The sequence below is a fragment of the Herpailurus yagouaroundi genome, unplaced genomic scaffold (genome assembly GCF_014898765.1).
Source record: "Herpailurus yagouaroundi ecotype Mexico unplaced genomic scaffold, PumYag 67700, whole genome shotgun sequence".
Taxonomy (NCBI): Eukaryota; Metazoa; Chordata; class Mammalia; order Carnivora; family Felidae; genus Herpailurus; species Herpailurus yagouaroundi.
The window spans coordinates 4,328,834-4,347,285 of record NW_024420499.1 but is presented as its reverse complement, the minus strand read 5'-3'; the positions used below and the strand labels follow the sequence as shown (position 1 = coordinate 4,347,285).

At 44.8% G+C, this 18,452-nt stretch overlaps 1 protein-coding gene across 8 annotated transcripts in view; it reads right to left on the bottom strand.

Moving 5' to 3' along the window:
- The window catches only part of CHRDL1 (chordin like 1), a 126,136-nt gene that overhangs the window by 22,826 nt on the left and 84,858 nt on the right, over nt 1-18,452 (bottom strand). For 5 of the 8 annotated variants that reach the window (XM_040468472.1, XM_040468470.1, XM_040468475.1 and 2 more), the window contains 2 exons: nt 17,851-17,996; nt 16,102-16,195 (listed from right to left, as the gene is read on the bottom strand). In XM_040468472.1, the coding sequence (XP_040324406.1) occupies nt 16,102-16,195; nt 17,851-17,996 (240 nt within the window). The remainder of the gene's footprint in view (nt 1-16,101; nt 16,196-17,850; nt 17,997-18,452) is intronic. The other 3 variants (XM_040468471.1, XM_040468477.1, XM_040468474.1) reach the window with 1 other exon arrangement.

Sequence of the window (18,452 nt, the reverse complement as noted above, 5' to 3'; positions counted from 1 at the left end):
ATCAGCTTCCCTTTTGATTATTTTATTTCCGTGGCAGTTAACTTTTTTGCAGGTCATGTGTAATCTGTGTTTAAACTACCCTTAAAAATGAGAGTTTTGAGGATGTGGTCTGTCATAATTGGTTAAATTTTCCATTGTGTCTCTGAGTAGGATGACCTGGTCTGAAAGTTAAGGTAAAGCTTGCGGTGGTTGGAGGGTTTACATAACCAGTATCCAAGATGTACTCCTCTACCGTTGCCTAAGATACCTTCCTCTTGGTCTCTGTGTCCACCCTTTGAATAGTGAACCCTTATCACTGCCGTCTTCCACAGTAACTGCTTTTGGGAGGAAGATCTTACTTTTAGCCTTGAGAACAACAAACACAGAACAAGATGGTGATATTCCTCAGCCAAAGAAAGATCACGAACAACAGGACAATTTCCAAGGATATTCCCTTGTGTTATCTATGACCAAACAAGCCAATGGGAAGAACTTGGTCTGACTATTAGCATCAGATCAACCATATATTTCATGGGATAATAAGAAATACCCAAAAGTATCAGCATGAAGAACTTTCTATTTTAATTTATCCCCCAAGCTTTCAAAACCCATGGCTACATAGTAACATGTTACTAGTTCAAGGATGTGATAGTACTATGAGGGAAAATTGGCTGTTAGGACTTGAAAAAGACTTCGAAATTCCTTTGATAGTAATATTATCATCAGGTAGTGACATATAACAAAATTATGGCTTTAGTCCCTTCATGATTTAAAGATCATCTTATGGGGGGAGCCTGGGTGGCGCAGTCGGTTAAGCGTCCGACTTCAGCCAGGTCACGATCTCGCGGTCCGTGAGTTCGAGCCTCGCGTCGGGCTCTGGGCTGATGGCTCGGAGCCTGGAGCCTGTTTCCGATTCTGTGTCTCCCTCTCTCTCTGCCCCTCCCCCGTTCATGCTCTGTCTCTCTCTGTCCCAAAAATAAATAAATGTTGAAAAAAAAATTAAAAAAAAAAATAAAGATCATCTTATGGAAAAAAATTATGAATTGTCAAGATTTAACTCTGGTTACTAGATTAATCATAGTGTAACTTCATCATTCTGTGATCAAAACTTTCAATGTGTTCCCATCCGAGACTGGATATAATTAGCTCCCCCCCCCTCATCTTTATGAGTACCTGCCTCTTCCTGAACTGTCTCAGCTACTCTACTATGAGAACCCTTTGACCCCTTTGCTCTTTATGGAAAATGTGGCTCCTATTCTTGCTTCCATGCATTCGCTCATGTTATTCTTCTGAAATTATCTTCCCATCTCCCACACCCATACCTCCCGTACAGCTATGCAAACAATTTAAGTTCTGCCTCCTGTACAACATCTTCCTCAAGCGCTCTTACATATTTCTGGTTGCCTAAAGGACTTAGCATCCCGTAGTCTTAGTTTTTGTCCAACTGCTCCATTTCACAGATGGAGAAAGGCTCAGAGAGGGCAAGCAGCCATTCACAGTCACATAATGAGTTGATGAGCATTAACACCCCAAACCCCAGATTTCCTGGCTTCCAAATAAGCACATCCATTCTGTAAGGGCAGGATTTTTTATTCGTGTTATCCATGGCTGTATCACCATCATCTATAACAGTGCCTGACACATAGTAGTCACTCAATAAAATACTTGCCAAATGATGGAATTGAGAGGCCTTCTCTAACGAACGACATATTGAAAATTTCAACGCTCCTCTGATAGTTCTTATCTGCCATCTTGGCCTTTTCTTTTTAGCACTTAACACTATCTTACGGTTTATACAGTTTGTTTGTTTAATTTTCTGCTCTCTCCACTAGAATTCTCCTATGAGAACAAGGATTTTTGTCTATCGTGTTCACTGATATAACCCCAGCACCTTGAACAGCACTGAGCACATGGTACTCATTCAATATTTCTTGAATGAATGAACAACAGTATCCTCTGTTGTAAAATATTTTCTGAGTCTTCCTTGTCCCCCTGAAGAGACCATAAATCCCTTGAAACTAGGGACCATGTCTTAGACATTCCCCTGTGTTGCCTAGATCACTGGTTTTCAAAGTGTGGTCTCTGGAGCAGCAGCAGCATCATTACCTGGGAACTTGTCAGAAATGCAGAATGTGGGACCCCATCCCAGACCTACTAAGCCACTTCTTCCTGGTTATTCCAAGTCTGAGTAAAGATGGCAGGCAAAGACTGCATCCAGACTATGTGGAAACCCTGAGTGACCCTGAAAGAGTGAAGATGATTTCACCTTTGTTTACATCTAGAAAATAATGCCCCAAAGTCAGTTATTATGTATTGGATGCTTCTTGGGTGGAAAGCCTGATACTGAGGCAGAAGGTGGAGAGAAATCAGGCTGGGCCCTTGCCCTCAAGATCTTTACAACATGTTTGGAGGTGACAGGAAGTCAGCACAGGAAACAGCCTAACACACACACACACACACACACACACACACACACACACACACAGAGTAACAACTGGAAATACAAATGAACCTATGTGCTTGGGAGATACTGAATAGGTGAGTGATCGGTAAGATAGAATTGTGTAAAACTTCCCAAAAGGATTAGTCATGTTTTTAGAAGTAGATGCTACAGGGCACGAACACATGGTGACGTGGACAGCGGGTGGCTCAACTGAAAGGAACGGCATTTGCAAAGGGGCAGAGCTTTGGAAACAGTAAGTAACATACTGGAGACAGCCAGCAAAGTGTGGCTTGAGTAAAAAGTTCCGATGTGAAACAAGAGAAATGAGGATGGTAGAGAGAAAGAAAGGAAGAAGGAAATGGAGGGGGGTAGTGGGTGAAGAGGAGAGGGCAGGAAAGAAACAGGAGGGGAGGGAGACTGGTTGTTGAGGTATATAAGGCTGGTAAATAATTGCTTTGTAGATTTCAGAAAGAGGTCGAAGAATTCACATTTTAGCCTGTTACCAATTTTTACGTAGAGGTTCCTACAGTAAAAATGGTATTTGTGGAAGCTTCTCCTGACAATCGAGTGTCACCTAGTTGGGGAGCAACTGGAATCTGAGAAACCAACCAAGAGGCTGTTCTACTAATATGTGACAGGCCCTGAGAATCTATAAAATAATGGAGAAGGGGCAAATAAGACTACTTCAGATAAAAAGGAAATGTTAAGATCCCAATGGGAGATTTGGTAATGGAAGAGGTTGGCAAAAGAGAAAACAACATAAAATGACGCTAGGGTTGCAAATCTGGACAGCTGGGAAATGACACTGCCTTTGACAGAGTCTGAGTGAGGATGAACTTCAATTTACTTGTTCCGCTTCTGCTGGCAGTGGTGGGTCCAAGCAACGTCCTTGATGAAGCCAGATGAAAATATGGGACCAGAGAGAAGACTGGAAACCAGAAGAGATTCACCAGCAAACAGCTGAACAAAATGTAAAAGTTATAGGATGTATTTTCAAGCCTAATCTAAGGACCCCAAAGAGAATAAATGAGAAAAGAAAAAAGGATAGATTTGCTCTCTGCATCAAATGGCGTTTGTAAACGTAGATTTAATGATTGGTATTGACACGGAACATATACTTAGCATGACCTTCTGAGAAGTTCAATTTATTGCATTTATACCCTAGAGTGTTCAAAGGGTTTTTAGGTAGTGTCTTGAAATACTTATAGTCCAGTCAGAATCTTTTTTTTTTTTTTTAATTTTTTTTTTCAATGTTTATTTATTTTTGGGACAGAGAGAGACAGAGCATGAACGGGGGAGGGGCAGAGAGAGAGGGAGACACAGAATCGGAAACAGGCTCCAGGCTCTGAGCCATCAGCCCAGAGCCCGACGCGGGGCTCGAACTCACGGACCGCGAGATCGTGACCTGGCTGAAGTCGGACGCTTAACCGACTGCGCCACCCAGGCGCCCCTATAGTCCAGTCAGAATCTTGAAGCATATAGTCCCTGCTAAGTGAGCAGAGAAACAAGCCAGGATCAAGCATGAAGGCTTGATGTAGAGGTTCCTACAAGCACGGGGCTTTAGCATGAACTTGTGTAACACCCTGTAACACAAGTTCAAGAAGAAAGTATCGCAACACCTAAGCATTTAATGGCAAACAGGCATGTGCGCCTAAATCTCAATTATTTCACTTCACAAAAAAACTACTGGAGCCATTACTTCTGTACACACACACACACACACATATATTCTCAAGTATGAATGACTACTAGTTTTATGGCTTTGAGCTTTCAAAGTCATCCAAATGGTATTCTCTAAGCTGGAGTGTTCTGTAAGTAAGAAGTTATTCCATATAATTTGGACCATAGCTAAATTGGAAGAATCTTCTTAGATGTTCCATTTAGTACACGTTTAAGTGATTCTCTAGACCTGGGCAAAGTCTGTCCAGATAGCTGATAACAGGCATGTTCATTTACCATCTCAGATATACCTAAGAGACAAAATACATACAAGAAAAAAGGAAGCTGCACTACCCTAAAACCTGTTCCTTTGCTTTTTTTTTTTTTTCCTGATTCACCGGGCAAATTATCTTCCCCAAGAGGGAGATGCTTTTTTCCATCAAGGATTAAAAAAAAACACCAAAAAACCCCCCAAAACAGTGATTCTAATGGAGACAGATGGATTCTAGTTAATTCCGAGAAGCAACAAGATGTAATTTTAACCAATTTTTAAAACCAAAATGAAAAACAACTCTAGTGTACCGTATGTCAAACAATATTCGTTTAACCTTAAAAGCCACATGTGTTGTTTATTCAAACCTCAATTATATTCTGAGTGGTACCCTATGGAGCTCAAATGGCTTTCTGATAATTGGAGAAATGGAGAACAAGCATTTGAAAAATGGTCAAGAGCTAAGCTAAAATTCAGACTGTTTATAACTCCCACTGCTTCCATTAAACTCCAGTTGGCTTGAGTAGGGTCACAGAAGTAAACCGTGTCCTCTTAGAAGGACTAAGTGTACAGCGAGATTATTAGATGTCCATGAAGATAAGCCTCATAAAGCAAAACTACGCCAGCATGTGGCCGCTTCTGAACCACACACAACATCATAAACCGCATGCTTATAGGCCCCGATTTATCTGGGACAACCCAGTTTCATGCCTCTTTTTCTGCCAGGCAAAAGTAGTAAGACTACACTCTCACTTTCAGAAGTGTCTTGATTTGGATGCTAGGTTACAAAGTTGCTCTAATCGTAAGGCGCACAGAAATGAAATGAATCCCTGAGATGGAAGGATGGTAGTGACCACTGGGACCAGGGAAAGCGATCTCTGCACTTTCAGAGGAACACGTCCTAATCAGCAGAATCAGGGCACACAGTTAAAGGGCTTTTGAGGGACAGCGAGAGAGGGCAGAGAGGAAGACCCTGATCGCGAAATCGCCACCTACTCTGTGCCACGTTCTGGGACGGGCCACTTTATAGCCAGTAGACAATACCCAAGCTGCCGATGAAAGACAGAGTGGAAACAGCTGACTTGGGGGCCTCTGCCAAACATCCAATTCTACAAATTCTGTTGAGAGGGAGCAAGCGGGCTGAAATTTGAGCTCAGCTTTAAAGAACTGGGGTATAAGGATTCTCCGCTGGTAGACGTTTGAGCTAACAAGAATGATATACAGTACTTCCAGGAGTCCTCTAGTGTCTTGTGGATAGTCAGGTTTTCTAGAAAATGCTTCACTGTCAAATAAAGCACTTCATTGTTTGGGCTGTCTGTCGATACACGCTCTTAGCATTTTAAAGAAAGTATCTGCTTGAGAAATGTTAAGACACAGACAAGGGGGACCTCCTGCCAGGAGTAGCCAGCCAAATCTGAAGAGGAATACAAAAGCATTTATCCAGAAAACTCAGAAATACATATTAAAAAAAAAAGACCATTATGAGAGAAGCTATTAGCGAGATGGTAAACAGAGCCCACACTCTGCTCTTCCAATGGTGCTGTGGATAAATAATTCAAGTTTATTATAATAGGGGTCTCTGAGGGGCCTCTGGGTGGCTCAGTGGTTAAGCGTCTGACTTTGGCTCAGGTCATGGTCTCGTGGTTCATGGGTTCCTGCCCCGCGTCGGGCTCTGGGCTGACAGCTCAGAGCCTGGAGCCTGCTTCGGATTCTGTGTCTCCCTCTTGCTCTGCCCCTCCCCTATTCATGCTCTCTCTCTCTCTCTCTCTCTCTCTCTCTCTCTCTCTCTGAAAAATAAATAAACATTTAAAAAGAATTTTTTTAAATGAAGTGGGGTCTTTGAGTCGTCACAATAAATCTGCTGGAAGTGCTACCATATCTGGCCCCTGGGGAGCAGAGCTGTCACGAAGTCTGTTCCTCCCAGTAACCTCAGAGTTCAGACTCCCCAAAGCTTCTCTACATTCCCACGTTGAGAGGTGACACAGCAGTCATGGCTGAGAGAACAACCCAAGCCAGACTGCCTGCGTCTGGATCCTGGCTCCGCCCCTTCTTGCCTGTGCAGCTTTGGGCAAGGGATGAACCTCTCTGGGCCTCAGTTTGCTTACTGCTAAAATGGAGACAATAATGCCTACCCGGGGTGGGGGGCATGTGTGAGGATGAAAAGAATTAGTATGCACAAAGAGCTGAGAACCGTGCCTGGCACCTTCTTCTTCCCATCCTTTGGTCCTCCTCAATGAAGTGCTTTATTTGACAGTGAAGCATTTTCTACTCGAGTAGTTTACCTATGGGGAAAACCCCACCTCAGAGACTCCCATGAGCCTGCGAGGTACCTAACAAGGAAAGGGTCCAGATTAAACAAACAAATGAAACCTAGCAGTAAGGGAAACATTTATGCCTGTACACATTTAAGAGAAATGATTTAAGGGAATCATTTCATGTCTACATCACTCCACTTTGAAAGGCAGGATCCTGGATACAGGAAAAAAAAATAGCCACAGAGATTCTTTTAGCTCATGGCTTCTGAACTGGTTTAGATGGTCTCATAATTGTGCTAGCCCTGTCCTCATTTTCATCATTTTCAAAGATGCGCTTGGGTTTGAATGCGATCCTGTATTCTCTCTTGGCTTCAAATGAGACTGACGAGGACAGATATCTGCTTCACTGGGAGACAGTGAAATTCGTAGTCATAAAGTGGAGTGACAAAAGTCCAAGTACCCAAAGAAAGAGAGTCCTGTGCTACCGCATCCATAAATGGAAAAGAGCATGTGGATGGAAAACAGAAGCCCAGGAATCCATCAACATTTGCTGCTGGTCAACCTGGGAATGACTGGAAAGCATTCGTAAGTTCTACTTCTCCTGTGGTGGTGGGTGGATCCAGTTTGGTTTGTGGGCCAGTGTTCTGCACATCTATGGATTCTCCTGTTAATCAATGAATCAGACTCATTTCTATAAATACCGGGGTCTTGGCTCATGAAGAGTGTTCCAATGAGAATAATGGATACACACGGCCATGGCTTTCTGGGCAATCATGGCGTCCTGTGAAGTGCTTCGAAGGACAGGGCTGAAGGCAGAGTGGCTTTAACCTGGGAAGAAATACTTGCTCCGAAATGCTTCATGGGGAATTCCTTATTTTTACTGTAGAACCAGACTCCTATACATATGAATCACCCTCCAATCCCAGAGTAGGATGGGGCATTGATTCCACACAGCCAATTAGGAATCAGGGCTGTTCATTAGGCTCAGTATGAAAGTCACTGCTGCTGTCCCATACACTGTCTAAAGGGCTTTCTATCTAAGAAGACACACTCTACACATAAGAGACATGCTAAGAAGGAACACAATGACCGCAGACGGGATGGAGTCCTGGGAGTGTCAGCAAGCTCATAAAGATGAATTCTGAGCACAGAGTATGGAGAGAGAACCAAACACAACCTGGGAAATTTCCGTGGCAAAAGAAAGCTTCCAGCAGGGATTTGGAAGAAGAGAGGAAGGCAAAGGGTGGGAGAGCTCTAAGGTGGTCCTTTCTTTATGAACTTGAACAGTTCACCTGAAGACAGGGCTTACTAATGGTGGTCAGACTCTTCTGCAGCTCTGAGAAGATCGGAGTGTTTCAATGCATATTGAAGTTTAGGTGAGAGAACCCCAACCCGAAATCATCAAGGACTGAGTTCACTTTTATTTATTTTTTTGAGAAGTGTGTCTCGTTAATGATGTTTCCTTCCTATCGTCATGACCTGGAGATGGTAGTGTTCTGCAGAAAATGTGGACTAAATCAGAAACAACACTAAAGGATCTATACTTGAAGCTGCTGTTATTTTTTTTCCAGTTTTGGTTGACTTGGCAAACTTTGACAACTTGGGTAGATTTGTACCATGTTCAAAAAAATGGACTATAGCTCACACCACTGCCCTCAAGATTTACGTTGTCTTGGCCACCGACAAATTGCCTTTAAACAGTTGCTTTTGGTTTCAGTCACCTCAAGGGAGCTTGTAGAAATGGTTCAACTTCATAAGAAGAGATTCCATTTTCTCTTTGGACTCTTTAGAAGTGTGTAGGATAAATGAGCTTGGGTCAAGGAAGTTGCAAGTTCAGCCATCTGTCCTGCCTCCCTAGCTAGGACTGCACTTGGGGAATGTTGTCAAGAGCGCTCCATAGCTGTACGTCTCTTCCTTCTTCACAAATCCACCAAAAGATATGCTTAATCCTATGCTAGGGGAAACAGAGGAATCAGGTGGTTCTTTCCCAGTTGAAGAGCCAAGACCTGTGAAATGATGAACAATCCAAGAAAATATTTTGAAATGCGGGACTCTACAAACCAGACTAAGCCCTGAAAGTGGTCCAAGAAGGGGCCCAATGACTACTAGAGTGATCAGGTAGGGCTCTTTGGAAGGGGTGAGCCTCTAGCTGGGATCTTGAAAGATGGGTAGGATCCCAACCCATAGAGGAGAGGAAGGAAGCTATTCCAAGCTTGTGGGGAGTAAGAGCTAAGAGAGGCACATAACAGGAGAGAAAGTGGGAAGGAACATGGCATATTTTAGGACACAGAGAAGAGCCAGCCTAGAATAGAAGGTGTGTGTGTTGGTGTCCGAGAAATGAGGATGAGTAGTAGCTTAAGGAAGGGTCAGATTGCTTTATAGAGCGCCTTTCAAAAACAATCTGAAGGGAATTCCCAGGTAGCTCAGTCGGTTAAGCATCCAATTCTTGGTTTCGGCTCAGGTCACGACCTCACAGTTTTGTGGGTTTGAACCCCGCAGAGCCTGCTTGGAATTCTCTCTCTCCCTCACGCTCTGCCCTTCCCCCACTTGCACTGTCTCTGTCTCCCTCAAAAGAAATAAACTTAAAAAAATAAAAATACATAAAAACCATCTGAAGGATTCACCTTGGCGAATGTGGTTAAGACACGGTAGGCACTGACCAACATGATCAATAGCTGTGTAAGAAGAAAAGCCTGGGCTAGAGCATGACACACATGTACAGTGAGGAAAGAACAGTTATTCACACTCCTACAACCCAGGGTGGCTGGTTTCATGGTGGGATCAGAAGTCGGGGATCCTGGGAGGCTAAGACTACCCCTAGCTGTGTCCCTAACTTTCGAGTCAATCCTCCCTTACCCGGGGGTGCAGACAGCAAAGAGGAATATGGTGTGAGTTGAGACTAGAGAGACCGTCCTATGCATCTTCCTTCACCTCCCTGACTAGGTCGACCCCTCTTACTTACTGCCTTTTCCAACACCTTTCTTTGTAGCACACGGCATAGTTGTAATTTTATATTAGCTTGTGCCATTATTTGCTAAGGCGTCTTGCCCGTTTAACTCCGGAAGGGTAGGCTCCATGTTCGTTCTGTTCTCCACTGTACCTCCAGCACCAGCACAGCGCTCGGTACTTGGCGGTTGCTCCAGAAATGTCCACGGGATGAAAGAAAGTAGACATTTACATTCTTTAAACCTATAAAGGGAGAGGGGTGTAACAGAGGTGTTCCCCTGTGGTTGGGAGTGGGCAGGTTGAGGCCGTGATGGGGAAAGCTGAGTAGTGTGGTTACCCTCCTAGGATTATCCGCCTATGCCAATGTGCCAGGCATGTTCTCTCTGCCCCTTTACTTCCCTGAACTGGGAGAGGTCCCTTGTCAGTGTCCTATGAACGGCTCCCGCCAGGTAGTGTAAGAACTTGGGACTCTAGAGCCAGGCCGGCAAAGTTCACATTCTAGCTCTGCCACTTACTACCACGGATCCTTGGGCCAATCGCTTAACTTCTGTGACTCGGTTTCCTCATCCATACAATGGGGATAATAATTGTTTCAACTCCGTTGTGAGGGTTAAAGAGGGTATTACACACATAAGGGCTCAGACCACTGCCTGGCACATAGTAAGCGCTACCTATATACACTGTCCATGCAGGCTTGGCTCTCGATGTGGCCAAGAGCCCACTCCAAAAACCTCTCCCTTGTCTAGAGTCCAAGTACACAGCCTTCCCCTTTGCCTTGGCAAGATAGGCAGGAGACAGGAAGCAGTAACGATAAGCGGTAGAGGGAAACCGGGACCAGGTTTGGGCTTGAGGCCTGCCTGCCCAGAATGTGGCAGTCGTACGATCTCCAAAGAGATTTTTCCTTCTGATAAAGTTTCCCTTAAGGTTCCAGTGGCTGGTTGCGTTCCGCTTCCAGTCCAGATGAGGTCTGCTCAAGTGCCAGCAATGACACGCCCCGTGCCGACACTCTCCTGACTGTCCTAGGCTCAGGGGCACGTCTAAATAACGGAGGTTGGGGTGGAGATTCAATCTGTGGCCGCTATCGCTATCTGACGCACGAAAAGAGGCACACGCTAGTGTTTGGTGAGAGTACAGAGAGCCGGTTTCAATGGGGCCCTTTATATGAAGGTTTGCAGGTCCGGCACTCAAAAGGTTATTTCTTCCGCAGTATTTTGCCTGCAATTAGGGTGGCCAGCATAGGGGAGAAGCGTGTCTGCATTCTCTGCTGCACGAGTAACATGCTTATACAAGACATACCTTTATAAAACACGACATTTCGACAGAAAAAAAAAAATAACAAGGTGCTTCAAAAATGAGGACTTCAAAGGAGATTCAATCACATTATATACAACTGAAAGATGTAAAGAAATTAAAGGCTGAGAAAAAGGCATCAATTTTATGGAAGTGTAGGATTCAGTCTTCATAGGGCAAGACGAAAGAGAATGACTTATGCAGGCTGCAGAAGAGACGGCGGAGAAAGAACTTCATGAACCGTCAGCTGTGTGAAGGGACAACACGTGATCGGTAATACCTTGCTTTTATGTGTTGCTTCTGAGGACATGAGAAAAGAAATGTAAATTGTGATGAGAGAAGTGTTCAGCAGATGGGGACTCTGTGAACAGAGATTAAGCAAATAAAGAGGCAAGACTATCAGATACAGAGGGGAGGGTGTAGACAACTCTCCCCCCTCCAAGATCTCCAGGTCATCTCAGTTACTTTTTACAGCCTTTCCATGGGTGATAGATATTACAGATCTCCATTTTCAGAGCTGAAAAGAAAACAAGGCTGTATGTGGGCCAGCAGCTTGCCCGAGGTAACACCACGAGTAGGTGAAACCTGAGTAAAAGCAAATCTGTGTCCTTCTGACTTCAGAGCCTATGTCCTCTGTGCCACGTTGTCTCTCAGATGCAAAATATGTCTTGTGGCAGTTTCCTTTCTTTTATTAATTGTCCGTCAGTGTAGATTTGTCATTGTAGCCTTTGCCCCAAACAAAATAACCTCAGCCTGACAACTGGACCGGAGCAACGAGCTGGTTATATTAGCAGCCACATGTATACCTCTGCTCTGTATGGACTCTCTTCCCTTTGGAGCAGACTCAGGTTGGGGCAAAGATGGGCAGAGAGACGAGGAACAAAATACCCATCTTTTCTGGCTTAAATGTAATAGCTGTATTGACGTACAGACACACACACTGGGAGAGACCGCTACCGAAAGATCCAGGGCCTTACTGAAGCACAAACCAAATCAGGCTGTGACTAAATCCACACTGACTTGTGACAACCACTAAACAGAACATATTAAAAGGGATACACAGAGGAGTGACTGGGTGGCTCAGTCCATTAAGTCTCTGACTCTTGATTTCAGCTCACGGCCATGGGATCGAGCCCCACATCGGGCCCCACATGGGACTCCATATCAGGCTCTGCATCAGGCTACATGTTGGTCTTGGAGCCTGCTTAAGATTCTCTTTCTCCGGCTTTCTCTGCCCCTCCCCACCTCAAAAAAAAGAGGGGATCAGCACTCAAAACAAGGTCATCTCTTTCTAAAATAATATTAATCACAGTGTCTTGAAGTGCGACGGGGAGGAAAAACCACCTGGGGATCAGACATGACACCAGGTGACTTCCTACTGACCACGAGCCAATATATAGCCAGCACCACCAACCACTGTCAACCAGTAACTCAGAGGAAGGAAACACAACAATAATACCGTATGTTCATTGCATCTAATTCAAACTATAACTTCCTGGCAATACTTCCAAGCTAGTGTGCATTTCTCTCCCTAGAGCAGTGAGGGGGAGAAAAAGATAAATCGGAAATAGTTTCTACCTTAAGGAGCTTATAATTGGTAGGGCGGATAAGACATGGGCACACATAATGAAAACCAAAAGGTAACAAAGTGATAGATGCTACTGGAGAAGGGCCAGTTACATGCTGAGGAGTCTCAGAAAGGAAGGAGTTTTACTCCTAACGTACAGGATTTTTAAAAAGTGCTTCATGGAGGAGGGGGCAGTTAGGCTGGCCGTTGGATAAGCAGGGTTTGGGGGTGGAGAAATTAGGGATGGAGGTGGGAAGGCAAAGAAGAGAGAAAGGCCTTCCGTCTGGCATTTATCATAACGTGACCAGAGGACCGCCTGCAACAGAATTTCAGGCAGTTGCATGTGAGGTACGTCTTGAGAAACCTGTAGGATTTCCACAGGCAGAGATGGACGGAAAAGGGTTTTCCAGAAAGAGGTGGTGTTCCCTCCTCCCAGATCTTGCTGTACACGTGCAGTTGTTACTTAGGCCGCCATTCTGTTCCCCCCAGTTCCTTACCATGAACCAGCTGTCACTCGTTCACCCCAAAGTTGGTTGCCATATGACTGGAATTAGATGCTCTGACCAGAGACTGACATTTGTTACTTTTCTATTGCTTTCAGGTCTCAGACTTCTAACAGGTTCAATTTAAGTGCACTAAGCTCAAATGTAAACCATTGTTTGGGGCCGCCTCCAGTCACCTACATGGTCTTAGGAATGGCTTCTCAAAGCAGGGCGTATGGACCACCTGTCTCAGAGTGCACAGTGGGGCCTATATCTACAAGCACAATCCGGAACCCCACCCCAAAGCCATTGAATCAGAATCTCTGTAGTGGTTGTCTGGGGATCTGAAAGTTCTCCAGGTGATTCTGAAGCACACTGGAGTTGGAGAAATCTTGAGGGGGAGAGCAAAGGTACAAAGGGAAAAGAGCACAGGAACACTGTGAGTAGAACCTGAGGTACACAAATGGAAGAATGTGGGCCTCAAGGGTTTAGCTGAAGCTACAACATGGGTTGACGTGTTTTCTACTGGCAACAGGCAGCCATTCTTTTCAGTGCCAGAGTGAAGAGGGTAAGCCTGGAGCCAGACAGCCAGGACTCAAACCTTAGCTCCTTGACTCACTAGCTACATAACCTTGGACAAAGCTGTTAACCTCTCTCTGCCTCAGTTTCGTTATCCATAAAGTGGGGATACCGACCATCCTCACCACACAGCGTCCTCATGGGAGAAAATGAGCTCTTATCAAGCGTTTAGAACTGTGACTGGCATTTAGTAGGTACGATATGTGTCAACATAAATACTTTTTTTTTTTTTAAGTAAGCTTTACACCCACCATGGGACTTGAACTCACGACCCCGAGAACAAGAGTCACATGCTCTACTGACTGAGCCAGCCAGATGCCCCGGCACAAATACTTTTGAGTAAAGGTGTGGTATGGTTAAGGTTAGGTTTCCGGAAGATTAACCTAGCAGTAATGTATAGGAGTCAACTGCCCATCCCCTATCAGTAAATCCTATAATTTTGTCCCTCTAACTCAGTGATTCTCAACCTTGGCTGTACATTAGAATCACTTCTCTTCCCCTCCACCCCCAGTCTGGACACAAATTTATCAAGGTAATTCTAATATAGACACACGGTCAAGAAGCAATGCTGTAAATATATTTCAAACTTGTCCATTTCTCATTATTGTGCCCGCACCGTATGCAAGACACTGTGCTAGGTCCTTTTCCTGCATTATTTAAACCTTACAACCCTTTGGGGGTCAGTGCTAACATTATCCTCCCTTTAAAGATTGTTAGAAAGGTTGAACGCATTGCTCAGGATTATCCAGCGAGAAAGTAGCAGGACTGGGATTAGAACCGTGGCAGCCTGGTTCCAGAGGCTCCAGTCTGAACCACTACTCTATATTGTGTCTCTAAACCAGGCATCTGCCCTCTCAAACTAGACTCTCACTCTCCACTTGCCTTCTCCCTCTCCTCTACCCTTGCTTCGTTGCTTCCCTCTTATCTAGTCTGGACACAACGGCCAATGAGATCTTTTTAAGACACCAACTGGTTCATGTAATGCCCTGCTCACAACCTTCTGACGGCTTCCCAATGTACTTAAGAACTGAAATACAAACTCCTTCCTGTGGCCTTGAAAGTCCTGTGTGGTCCGACTCCTGTTCACTTCTTCAGCCTCATCTCAGGCCAGTTGACTATAATCACTGTATTCCAGCTACACTGGTCATCAGATCCTTGAATGCTTTGAGCTCTTCCTTGCTGGGGCCCTTGAATTTTCTTTTCTTTCTGCCTGGAATGCTCTTCCCCCAGGATCTCTGCATGGATGGGTCTTTTTCATCTTTCAAGTGAGAGCTTAAATGTCACCTCAGCAAGGCCTTCCCTCCCACTCAATGTAAATGCTATCCCCTCAGTCTTTTATTTGTTTTCCTCATGGCACTCACATATTTATATTTAGATTTTCACTTACTTGTTTGTTTATGATTTGTCTTCTATGGTAGAATGTGAGTTCCACAAGAGCAAAGAACATACCTTTGCTGCTATGTATGCTACATACAGTTGTAGAGGGTGTGTACTGCACAAAAGTGCTGACGTTAAGGGGGTGCATCCGCAAACATTTTCTGGCAAATGGCAGTAAAGTGTCTTAAATAAAAGGATTCTTTTTAAAATTCGCATACAGATGCCATATAGTCTAGTGGTGCCCTGTATGTTCACTGTATTTACCAATATGTATCTAGCTTCTAGCACAGGGCTGAGCATATGGTAAGTAGATGCTCGATAAATATGTTGATTGGATGGACGGAAAGAAGACAAAATTAGAATACTGCTAGAGACAGCCAGAAAAGAGACAGATCAAAGATTGCTGTTATAGTAATCTCAGAAGAGGGAATAAAGGAGAAATTAAAGGCGATTATGCTTGACCTTAGGAACCCAGAGTGGAAAATGGCGCTATTATCAAAGGAATGGAAACCAAATAAGAAAAAAATTGGGTTGAGAAGACACTGATGCCATTTGGGCTATAATTTGAGAAGACGATGCCTTCCAATGTGCTTTTACTGAGTTTGTCACCATTGGACAGTGGGGTTTTAAAGAATATATCTACATTTGCCCTGCACAGTCTTCAAAGTGGTCATGTCAATGCTTTGCAAGGCCCAATCTTCCTTTCAAGGCTGTGCATGGAAATGGCCCGTGTTTTACAACACAGTAAAAGCTAGAAGAGATTAAGGGAGAAGAGACAGAGACACTTTCTCAGTAGATGATGCTCACTCTTTCCTGCCACACTCCCGCATGGTTTCTTTCAGGTGGTTGCCCTTAAAATCAGCGTTTTTGGGGGGCCCCCGGGTGGTTCAGTCGGTTAAGCATTCAACTTCGGCTTAGGACATGATCTCACAGTTTGCGAGTTTGAGCCCCACGTCGGGCTCTGTGCTGACAGCTCGGAGCCTGGAGCCTGCTTTGGATTCTGTGTCTCCCTCTCTCTCTGCCCTTCCCACGCTCGCACTCTGTCTCTCTCTCCAAAGATAAATAAACATTAAAAAAAATTTTTTTAAATCAGTGTTGTTTTTCTCCCTTTTGTGAATCAACTGCCCCCACCCCACCCCCTGGCTCTAAACTAAGGCTACCATAGAAAATTTCCCGTCCTAGGACGCTGGGAAGCTTTTTCCTCTCTTCCAAGTCCAACAGCATTCCTACCTCTTGGGATACGGGGTACCTACCTCTGCACACCCGGCAGCAGGAATCCGGAACAGAGACTGGGAATGCACAGGTTAACTTGGGGCAAGTCTTGAGACCACAATACACGTTTCCCTCCTGCCAAGTAAAAACAGAACTTAAGGTCAGAAGGATCTGGGAATAAGTAAAGGCTTCTTAGCTTGGGACCTGGGATGAGTAGGGACTCAAAATGGGCTACTCCTTCCCAGTGCCCTCGCATAGTTAGTTCTAGGTACTTCCGAGATTTGATTATGCTTTATTTTTTTTTCTTTCTTACTACTTCTCCAGGCCAGAGACTAAGTCACGGAAGAGTTGGCAATCCTCGCTGGGGATCCCCTGAGGTGGTACAGGGTAGTCAGTGAGAGAGCTGCTGTAGCCCCGCCAAAGCCCTAAATATGGTCTTGCCCTTCTCTTCTCTTTGCATTGTATCCCTTGGTCCCCATTGTGCCCCAGCTGGACACTGGGACTTCAGGGAATGCAGATTTGCATGACAGCCCCCCTTCTTTATAAATCTCCAAGCCAGGGAGACAAATTGTCTCGGGGGCCAGGGGGGGAATGCAAAATTACACGGGCTGATCGGAATGGACAGCTCAATTCAGCACAAGGCAAGCGAGAGAACCAAACTTACTTGCTGTTAGGTCTGTCTTTACATAGATTCCACCTCCCTAAAGTTCTAGGTTCCAAACATCTGTCCTTACACCTTGTTCTTAATTCTTAGAAGCAATAATTCTGGGGCGAGAAGGCTCCCTAAAAAGTCATTAGGGAGGCAAGGCCACAACCAAATTCTCCCAAACTACTGAGATACCATATTTTTACTACAAGTCCCTAGGGGAAGAGATTCTCAAACGTCCCTTGGCAATCCAGTGTTTAAGGCCGTTACTGGCAATAAAAAGTTTCTACATCTAACTTCATTTCCTCTCACTTCAGGTTAAATGGCCATTTTATTCCATTTTCTGGTTCTACCTATTACATTCTCTGGATTGCACGATTACGTGAAGATATAATCGATTTACTTTACTCCTAGGGTATACACAGTTCTGACAAGTAATGTCACAGAAATAATCATGTTTTGCTGAGAGAGTTCTCAATGCACGGCACCAGGGACAAACTGGTTAGGAGAATACATCAGAGATGGGATCCAAGAGATACCCCTCTTTTCTTGTGAACTGGGGCACTAGGGTGGCTTAGTCGGTGGCATCCGACTTCGGCTCAGGTCATGATCTAACGGTTCGTGAGTTCGAGCCCCACATAGGGCTCTGTGCTGACAGCTCAGAGCCTGGAGCCTGTTTTGGATTCTGTGTCTCCCTCTCTTTTCTTTCTCTGCCCCTTCCCCACTGGCTCGCGCGTGTGCGCACGCGCGCGCCTTCTCTCTCTCTCTCTCTCTCTCTCTCTCTCTCTCTCTCTCAAAAGTAAATAAACATAAAAAAATCGTTGAGTCCTTCTAATGAAGGCTTTGCTGGTGTGACTATTAAGAAAAGGAGGACAAATGAAGACCGTCAGCTGATATTTGTCTATTTAAACAGTCCTAAAGCTTCAAGACCAGCATATAACTGGGTCTGACTTTAACATAGGTCAGGGTTGTTCAGGGTTGATGCAGATCAGGGAGTAGATCAACAGGGAGGCTTAGGATTCAAATGCAATTCATCTTCCATTCAAACACCTCACGGTGTAGGCTCAAAGTAAAGGTGTAAGCACAGAGAAAGCTCTGGTGTTGGGGTAGGGGCCAGCAGGGACATTAAAATGCTGGGTCTTACCGAACAGCTGCACTGGGTGCATTGATTGGGTTGCCGGTTCTGAAAGAGCCCTTCAGCCATGAACAGCTCACCATGTTGGTAAGTGGTCCCGTTGTACTCACATGACTTGCTGGTCACCTTGTTGTTCGCTGGGGGTAAGGAGTCTTCTGGGACAGGGTGGAGAAAAACCACACCGAGTATTAGCATCATTGCAAAGAATGTCATAAATCCCAACAGCAGACAGGGCTGTACCATATAGAGGGAGTTAAAAGATAGCCCCAGGGTGCCTGGGTGGCTCAGTCGGTTAAGCGTCCAACTTCGGCTCAGGTCGTGATCTCACGGCTGGTGGGTTCAAACCCTGCGTCGGGCTCTGTGCTGACAGCTCGGAGCCTGGAGCTTGCTTCGGATTCTGTGTCTCCCTCTCTCTCTGCCCCTCCCCCGCTCATGCTCTGTCTCTCTCTCTCTCTCTCTCTCTCTCTCAAAAATAAATAAACATTAAAAGAATTTTACAGATAGTTTCTAATTCAGTGGCCGATGACTTTAGATAATATTAAAGTGACCAGACAAGAACAGCAACTGATATGATCACCCATCTGTTCTTGTCTTTGGTGAGCATTTATTGC